Source organism: Neophocaena asiaeorientalis, unplaced genomic scaffold (genome assembly GCF_003031525.2).
Source record: "Neophocaena asiaeorientalis asiaeorientalis breed wild unplaced genomic scaffold, Neophocaena_asiaeorientalis_V1.1 scaffold1004, whole genome shotgun sequence".
NCBI classification, from domain to species: Eukaryota; Metazoa; Chordata; class Mammalia; order Artiodactyla; family Phocoenidae; genus Neophocaena; species Neophocaena asiaeorientalis.
This window is the reverse complement of record NW_020174276.1, coordinates 580,815-589,786: the sequence shown is the minus strand read 5'-3', so window position 1 is coordinate 589,786 and position 8,972 is coordinate 580,815. Positions and strand designations below refer to the sequence as shown.

Genomic DNA, 8,972 nt, shown 5'->3' with positions numbered 1-8,972 from the left:
GTGGGGGAGCTCGAAAAGACCTGGCCGCTGGCCCAGGGCCCGTTGCTCCCCCCCAGTGACCTCCGGAGGGGGCTGAGGGAGGGAACCCGCGCCCCCTGCCCGCCTCTCCACGTCCCTTTGGCCGCAACCGCCGCTGTTCCTCCTTCCTGCCACTCTCCCTCGCTCCCTCCCTCCCTTTGGTAGCTGTGTCCTCCTGGGTTCTCCCTGCACCTCACCTAAGGACTCCGAGGAGGGAAGGGGGCACCGAGTGCCCACCCCAAAGTGGCATTCTAGCCACAGTGAAATGGAGCACCTTGACTTTGCTGACGGGGGTTGGGTAGGGGGTCCGAGAGCTTCGGTGGATGGATTTAGCGATGGCTTTACCCTAAAACCACTCCAGTCCCTGCAGCCCAGTCCCTGTTCCCTCCCTTGGGCGCTGAGGTGGCTCAGAGTTGAAGGCCACCGTCTCTGGGTCAAACCGGCACAGTGTATCTTGGCCTGAGGGATCTTGCGCCCTCTGCAAGAGCAGACCTCTTTGGGTTCTGATAAACACTCTGTGCAAATCGTATGCAAATCAGCTTTGCAAACTCTTAGTCGACTGCTTTTCTGGGTCTTATTCAGGGCGTGGTAACTCGTGCAAAGGGAAGCAGGCAGCGTCCAAGTGCCAGCAGTTTGAGGCTGTAACATTTTCTGGTGTCTTCAGATGTGCGACCCTGTATATCAGTCTCAATAGCTCAATTTTACCGATGAAGGAAACCGAAGCTCAGAGAGGAGCAGTGACTTGCTTATGGCCACTCCTATAGGTCCCAGGAGGTGTAATGAAATGAGCCTCGGATGTCCTTCCAGTCCATAGATGGAGATTCCAACGTAATTATCCAATACAAGCAATTTACACCAAAGTATGCTCGAGTCCTCCCCGTCTGGGAAGGGTGGCCTGCTGCCCAGAGCCAGCTTGAGGTGACCGTGCAGGGCCAGTCAGCTCTCCAAGCCTCCCCTGCAACATTCCTCAGATAGAGAGAATGATCCGCAGCCGCATCCCCCAAACGTCATGAGGCTGAAGGACTTTGGAAACTCTTCAGTCAGCAAGTGTGGGTCGTTCATTCACACTGAAAAAAAATTGGGGTTTCGAGCAAGGCTGTCTTTTAAGTTGTTCCTTGCTTTAAACTTCCTACTATGCTAGAAAAACGGGATCACTGTCTTGACACCCGAAATTCTGAAAGGTCAGCATAGTCGTGGTTTGGGAGGCCATCTTTTCTGCTTTGCTTGTCAGCAGAAGTGAGACCGAATGCCTCGCTCACAGGAAGTGTTGTTGAGGCCCAGTCCTGGCTCTGCAATTCAAGCATACGTGGATTCCATCCTTCCTTTTGATAGATGTTTTGCGTGCATCTGTTCTTTGCCAGGCCCTGAACACACAGTGCCGAGCACAGGAGAAGCAACCCCTGCTGGCATACGGCTCACAGGTCTAGTGGGGGAGGCATATAGTGAACAACCTATCACACAATTGATTTCAGTTATGATGAAAACCACCATAAAGGGAGGGTGCGGATGTCAAGAAAGGGGACAGGAAGAGGGCCAGACCTAGTCTGTGGGGAGGTTGGGGAGGGTTCCCTGATGAGCGCATCCCAGCTGAGATCTGAGAGCTGGACGCCGACTCAGCTGGGAGCCTGGGGAGCTCGGGAGGCACCGGCTCACTTGTGCCCAGACCCTGCCGACTCAACGTCTGCCCGACACCAGGTCCGAATCCCAGCCAAGGCTTGGTTGCACCGAACAGAAGAAATGAAACAGTTTGGTGTGCCGGCCCGTTGAATACTGTTCGCTTGTAATAGGTCCCTGGGGAACTGCCGCTCCACGAGGAAGGGGCAGACGCCAGAGGACAGTGAGGCAAGCCGGGACATCTCAGATCTTTCTTGGAATGAAATGAAATTTACTTTTATCCCCAAACTGTTACCCTGATTTAATGAAGACTCTCCCGATTTCAAGTGGCCTGGCCTCGGACGGTGTAAGGAGACTGCATTGGTTTCACCTTCAGGAAGCAGTCCTCGCCCAGGCTTCCATTTACCCAGCTTGACCCCTTGGTGGAAAGAGAGCGCTCTCGTTCAGTCACTGAGGTGCAAGCGCGGGGAGGGGATGGTGGCCCCTGGGCCTGTCACTGATCTAGTCCTACGGTGGAGGACGGTGGAGGGGCCGAGGGATGGGTGATGCAAGAGCCACATCTGGGGCGCCTGGAGTCAGGGAGAGGGACCCAGGGGCTGAGAGTAGGAAGGGGACGTTCTCGAAAGGGAAATCAGAGGAGGAAACGGGGATGCCGAGCAGGCAGGACCCATGGAGGCTGCCACACGCCCCACAGCCCGTGGGACGCCACTGGCGGGACAGAAATCCACATGGCACCAGTACCGAGCGGTTCACCGCAGAGTTCTTTCCGACAGCCACCCTGGGTCCTGCCACTGCCCACCTCCTCCCAGGCTGGCTGCCTGGTCCAAGCCCCTGACTGTCTTTTGCCTGGACTGGTGCGGTAGCTGCTACCTGGGCTGGGCACGTTTCCTCCGTCACCTGACCTCTGCCCTGGCTCCCCACGGCAGCCTGAGGGGCCGTGAGTGCGAAGCCGGACCCTCATGGCTCCGCCGCTGTGGCCCCCCTCTCCCTCGGCGTCCAGCGGGGAGTCCTCCCCAACCACGGGCCTTGGCCATCTCCCCCCTCCCCTCGCCTGCGCAGCTCTCTCCAGCCACGCTGGCTCCATGGCCCCTCTGTTGCTTCCTTCAGCTCTCTGTTCCGGTGTTGCTTGTTCCTGACCACCTCCCGCTCTGTGCTGTCTTCTCAGTGCCACTTGTTCCGACACGTTCTAGCGCGTGCCTGTCCCCCTGCTGTCTGTCCCCAGGAGGGTGGGCACCGTGTCTCCATGTCTAGACTGACGGGGTGTATAATCAACATTATGCTGAATGAAGGAGTCATTTAACGTCCCTTTTTTGGACAGCGATGAGTAAGTGGTGACCCGCTTGCCAGAAGCCGAGACAGTGCGTTATGTCCCCGGGACGCCCAGGGCTCGCCAGTGGGTTGCTTAAGATCCTCATTCAGGCGGTTCTCTGCTTTAGTTCTGTGTGGGGAAAGTTGCCAAATCAAGTCAGCGATAAGGTGTCAGAAGCCAGCAGTGTGGGGAGCGGGGTGTGGCCCTCTCTGCCCGGAGGTGGAGGTGGGTGGTGAGGAGTCGGTACTGGGAACAGCAAACAGGCCAGTTGCCTCGGTCCCGTCACTGGTCAGCCTCCACCAGCTGGTCTGGCCCTCCCACTGGCGCTCCCCTTTCTCCCTGGGGCTGAGGGCAGGGTTTCCAGCCAGCGAGGCCACAAGTTCACTGCAGGTTTGGCAGAGCACCGTGGCCACCCCGCACCTGCGCAGCCCCGTGTGTCTCTGTGTGTGCGGGGGCGGCCACCCTGCCTGGGGTCCTGGGCGCCCAAAGGTCAGGAAGTGGCAGGGAAACCGGGGAGTCGTGCGAAGCCCAAGTGCCAGGTGCTCTCCCACCATCCCAACCTGCTCCGAGCCTCCGGGACCCTCCACACTCCCTCTCGCCCCTGGCCCTTTGCAGGGCTCTGCCCTCTGCCTGGAAGGGCCTTTCCGTTCTTCCTTCCCGGCTGGTTCCCTTCAGCCTCACCGCAGAGGTCCCCTTCCTCAGGCCCGCCCCGAGCCGGCTGGACGGCAGACCTCCCGCAGCGCCGGGCCGGCCTCCCGCCCCCTCGGCTCGGCGCTCACTCCACTCGGCGGAGGGTCCACTGCCCCAGCCTGAGCCGCGTCGTCCCCCCCCCCCCCCCCCGCCCCGCCCCTACAGAGATGCGCTGGCAGCTGGGCGAGCAGCTGCGCTGCCTGGAGCTGCAGGGCGAGCTGCGGCGGGAGCTGCTGCAGGAGCTGGCCGAGTTCATGCGGCGCCGCGCCGAGGTGGAGCTGGAGTACTCGCGGGGCCTGGACAAGCTGGTTGAGCGCTTCTCCGGCCGCGCAGGCCGCCTGGGGGGTGGCAGCCGGGAGCACCAGAGCTTCCGGTGGGTCCTGGGGACTGGCCGGTGGGACGACTGCAGCAGGGCCTGAGGCCCCGCTCCCCGTCGGTCTGAGTGCCCGTCTCCCCCAGGAAGGAGCCGTCCCTCCTGTCGCCCTTACACTGCTGGGCCGTGTTGCTTCAGCAGACGCGGCAGCAGAGCCGCGAGAGCGCGGCCCTCAGCGACGTGCTGGGTGGGCCCCTGGCCCAGCGCCTGAGTCACATCGCGGAGGATGTTGGGCGCATAGTCAAGAAGGCAAGGCCCCTGCCCTGGGCACGGGATGCTGGATGGCCTCAAGATCTAGCGAGGGCAGCCCGTGGGTGCCCGATGCAGAGGTGTCACGGCTGGGAGGGCCCAGGAGGGCGGGGGGCGTCGGGCAGAGGGGAGCCGCTGGGAGCCTTGAGTGCCAAGCTGAGGGCTGGCCGCCGCTGCAGGATGGAGGTGGGTGTTGCACTGGGGCAGGGCTGTGCTCAACTCCCCTCCCCCGCAGAGTAAGGATCTGGAGCAACAGCTGCAGGAGGAGCTCCTGGAGGTGGTGTCAGAGCTTCAGACGGTGAGAGCGCCGCAGGGCCTGTCCGAATCAGAGGGAGGCCATCACCTCGCATCTCCCCGAGCCAGGCTCAAGGAGAGACCTGGGTTTCGAGGACCGCAAGCTCTGGGCACTGGGTGGTTGGGCAGAGCGCTCAAGTCCGAGTCCCCGATGGGCTGGGATGGGGAGGGGGAGGGCTGGCTGCGGCCGTGGCCTTGAGCAGGGCTGCCTGGCCTCGGGCCTCCTTGCAGGCCAAGAAGACATACCAGGTGTACCACATGGAGAGCGTGAATGCCGAGGCCAAGCTCCGGGAGGCCGAGCGGCAGGAGGAGAAGCGGGCATGCCGAAGTGCCGGCACCGAGTCAGGGCCCCTCCGCAAGGGCTCCCTCAAGAAGGGAGGGCGGCTGGTGGAGAAGGTGGGCCTGGGGGGCAGCCGTCTGTGTCTGGAGGCTCTGGCTCCTGGGCTTTGTCCTTCCGAGTCCCGGCCCTGCAGGGAGGTGGTGTGCAGCAGGAAGGCGGGGCTGGCTCTGGAGGGCTCCCCAAGCTGGGGTGGTAGACAGAGCGGGCTGGAGAAGAGCCACTAGGCCCGGGACAGCCCGCACGCTCCTAGCTGGTCTCCCCCACCAAGACCCGCTGGGCAAAGAGAAATCTGCTGCCGGAAGCCTGGGGGCCCTTCCACCCACCCGTCCTTGGCTCACGCAGTGCTGTGAGATTGCAGACAAGCGAGCGGACGTTTCGAATGGGTGACTGAGTGACAGGAGGGGAGGAGGAATGTGTGAGGCGGTCCCTGAAGAGAGGATGGGGACGCTGAGGCTGCCAGGGTAGCGGAGGAAGGACATCATGACTTCAGGGCCAAGTTGTTTGAGGGACCTGGTGGGACAGCGGGTGTAGCTGTCCGCGTGGGGAAGGGAGGGGAGAGAGCGTGTGTCGCGGGTGAGGGCTACGTGGGAGGCGGAGCTGGGGCCGCGTGGGTGATCCTGGGGCTTGTGTGGTCCTGAGCAGCGCCAAGCCAAGTTCTTGGAGCACAAACTCAAGTGCACAAAGGCGCGCAACGAGTACCTGCTCAGCCTGGCCAGCGTCAACGCCGCTGTCAACAACTACTACGTGCGTGACGTCCTGGACCTCATGGACGTGAGTGCTGGCGGGCAGGCGGGGCCGGGCGCCTGTGTGCCGAGCCTGCCCGAGCCGTGTCCTCGCTTGTCCCCCAGTGCTGTGACACGGGATTCCACCTGGCCCTGGGGCAGGTGCTCCGGAGCTACACGGCCGCCGAGAGCCGCACCCAGGCCTCCCAGCTACAGGGCCTGGGCAGCCTGGAGGAGGTGGTGGAAGCCCTAGACCCTCCAGGGGACAAGGCCAAGGTGCTGGAGGTGCACGCAGCCGCCTTCTGTCCCCCGCTGCGTTTCGACTACCAGCCCCACGAGGGGGATGAGGTGAGGGTCTCTGCCCGCCCCTTCAGGCAAATGCTTTGTGTTTTCTCGTCTTCATTGTGAAGGTAGCTTATTTCTCAGACCCTCCTTCAGTGGCCTCAAGACAAATGAGGCTCTGAGGTTTCCGGACTTGCGTTTGAAGCCAGCAGACCTCCGCAGCTCACTTCTGCGGTTCAGCCAAAGGACGCACACACACGCACCCGCGCCCCCCGCAAGGGCAAACACAGCCAGGATGCCACTGGTTTTGAGGCCAGCTGGTGGGTGGTACATAGCTGTCCGTATGCTCTTCTTTCGATGGTTCTATGTACCTTAGACGTTTCATAATGCAAACTTGGGGGGAAAGAAACCATGCAAACAGTAACTTATAACTAGGCATCTTTTTTTTTTTTTCTTTTGGGCCGCACCACACGGCTTGTGGGATCTGAGTTCCCCGACCAGGGATCGAACCTGTGCCCCCTGCAGTGGAAGCTCAGAGCCCTAACCACTGGACCGCCAGGGAAGTCCCCACTAGGCATTTTTTAAATGCACCTCCGAGCTATTCTTTTGTTTACCAGTTTACCCTCATGAACATTGTGCAGGGACTGGGGTTACACTGAGCTTTTACTTATTTAATTTGTATTTTGACCAAAGTCGTATCGGAGGTCAGACGTTACTCAAGGCGTCCAATGGCACACAGCCCTTCTCTGACTCACCCGTTCCGTTCCTGATTCCCACTCCCCAGACGCAACCCCTTCCCCGTCTTCTAGCTGCTGCTTCTGCAAGCAACGTGGCAGGTGCTGCTAGCGCTTTTGCGCTTCCAGAGGCCCTACTGGCCTCCTTTGTGGATGATTAGGGCTCCTCCCCACATCACCACCTCCCAGTGCCGTCGTCTCTCCGTCTTCCCCTCACACCAGGCGATCTCTTCTCTTCAGAGCTCTGCCCTGGAGCCGTCCAGTCCCGGCTTGCAGGCCTGTGAAGTCCACGACCTCCCTGCCCCATCGTCCCGAGCATTCCTGCCATTCTCTGCTGCGTTGGACCGTCTGTGTCCCAGATCCTGTGTCTTCCTCTTTCTTGGTTTATTACCCTTGTTTGTGTGGACATCTTTCCCCATACTTTCCTGACTTTGAATGTCTGAAAAAATGTCTGTATTCTTTTTTTGTTTGTTTTTTTTGGGTTTTTTTTGCGGTACGCGCGCCTCTCACCGCTATGGCCTCTCCCGTTGCGGAGCACAGGCTCCGGACGCGCAGGCTTAGCGGCCACGGCTCACGGGCCCAGCCGCTCCGCCGCACGTGGGATCCTCCCGGACCGGGGCACGAACCCGCGTCCCCCGCATCTGTGCCTTGGGGATTCTTTTCTTTCATGGTGCTGGGCACCCAGTGGGCCTCGTCAGTATGCAAACTTGTGTCTCAAGGTTTTGAGCTCGTATTATTCCTTTGGTAATTTCCTTCCCTTAATTTTCTTTTCTCTTCCTTTCACAAATTCTTGTAATTTGATGTTGAACACCATGGATTGACAGTCTACGTTCCTTATCTTTTTTTTTTAATATAAATTTATTTATTTATTTTTGGCTGTGTTGGGTCTTCGTTGCTGCGCGTGGGCTTTCTCTAGGTGCGGCGAGCGGGGGCTACTCTTTGTTGAGGGGCGCGGGCTTCTCATTGCGGGGGCTTTTCTTCCTGAGGAGCACGGGCTCTAGGCGTGCGGGCTTCAGTAGTTGCAGCACACGGGCTCAGTAGTTGTGGCTCACGGGCTCTAGAGCGCAGGCTCAGTAGTTGTGGTGCATGGGCGGCATGTGGGATCTTCCTGGGCTAGGGCTCGAACCCGTTTCCCCTGCATCGGCAGGCGGATTCTCAACTACTGCACCACCAGGGAAGCCCTGATTTCCTTATCTTTTATCTTTCCTATTTCTCATCGCCATACCTTTTCATTCTGCTTTCTTAGATATTTTTTCGACTATTTCTTCCCGCCCCTTGTTGAAATTTTTTTTAATTTACTTTCATATTTTTTGTTTTTAAGAGTTTTGGTTTGTTTTCCAAATTCCTATTTAAAATAGCCCTTTCTTCTTGTTTCATGGATACAATATCTTCTCAAATCTTTCTGAAATGTTCATTCCTTTTCTTGACATTTCCGCCGGTTCCCTGCCTTTTCACTGTTTCTTTGCTTTGATCTATGTCTTCCACTTTAGAGCTCTTCCTCAAATGGCTGCCAGTTCTTGGCCGTCAATTCATATTTCGGAGGAGGCACTGAAGAGAGGTGCATTACGTATTTGATGTGTGTGAGCAGAGCTCGTCAGCAGTGGGTTTCCCCCCAGGGTGGCTGGGCAGGGACTCCGATCATTGCTGGGAGGGACACCCACATCACGGGGAGCTGGGGGTGTCTCGGTAAGAGGGTGCTAGAAAGGGCTCAGAGGACTTGGGCAAGGGTTAGGGGACTTGGGGGAGGGGCTTGGCGCCGGCTTGGATGCTGTCAGGAAACAGGGGTAACTCTGACAGGGTGTCTTAATAAATCTTATTGAGAAGACGGGGCAGGGGTGGCTAAAGGGAGGCTAGAGCTGTCATCAGTGAGGAAGGAACCGTCCCTCACACTAGCTGGGACGCACGGAGGTTTGCTCATTTTTGTGCCGTGGACAAAGTTCTTGCTTTGGTCTGTGCTCAGACAGGCTGATGACTTTTTTTTTATCTTCAGCCGTCATGGCCACAGTGGCTTTGTCTGACGTTGATGCTCTGTGACATTCCTTATGTCCAACAGGCCCACACTGAGGCACGGCTCTGAGCTCCTGGCCGGCCCCAGATGGCGGTGGCTGCCGTGTTCTCTCTCATCAGGGACTTTCGTCCCCTTCCTGAGTCCAGGACCCCTCTGATTTATCCTTTCCGGAGAGTCAATTTCTAGTTTTCTGCCCATTATGTGGGCTTGAGGGGGTGGGTCTTCTAATGTCAGTGTTTTCTAGGGCCTGGATAGAAATTTTATAATTGTGGTAAAATACGCATACGACTCACCGTTTTGTCCATTTTAAGTGCACAGTTCACATGGTTGGGCAACCGT

The 8,972-nt window shown here is 58.7% G+C and overlaps 1 protein-coding gene across 1 annotated transcript in view; it reads left to right on the top strand.

Annotated features, from left to right (window-relative positions):
* The first annotated feature begins 1,214 nt into the window (after positions 1-1,214).
* ARHGAP4 (Rho GTPase activating protein 4) overlaps positions 1,215-8,972 on the top strand; it is an 18,504-nt gene continuing 10,746 nt past the window's right edge. Inside the window, exons 1-7 of the mRNA XM_024755814.1 lie at positions 1,215-2,087; positions 3,797-4,004; positions 4,091-4,253; positions 4,489-4,551; positions 4,779-4,943; positions 5,530-5,658; positions 5,736-5,957. Coding sequence (XP_024611582.1) covers positions 3,799-4,004; positions 4,091-4,253; positions 4,489-4,551; positions 4,779-4,943; positions 5,530-5,658; positions 5,736-5,957 — 948 coding nt within the window. The 5' untranslated portion in view covers positions 1,215-2,087; positions 3,797-3,798. The remainder of the gene's footprint in view (positions 2,088-3,796; positions 4,005-4,090; positions 4,254-4,488; positions 4,552-4,778; positions 4,944-5,529; positions 5,659-5,735; positions 5,958-8,972) is intronic.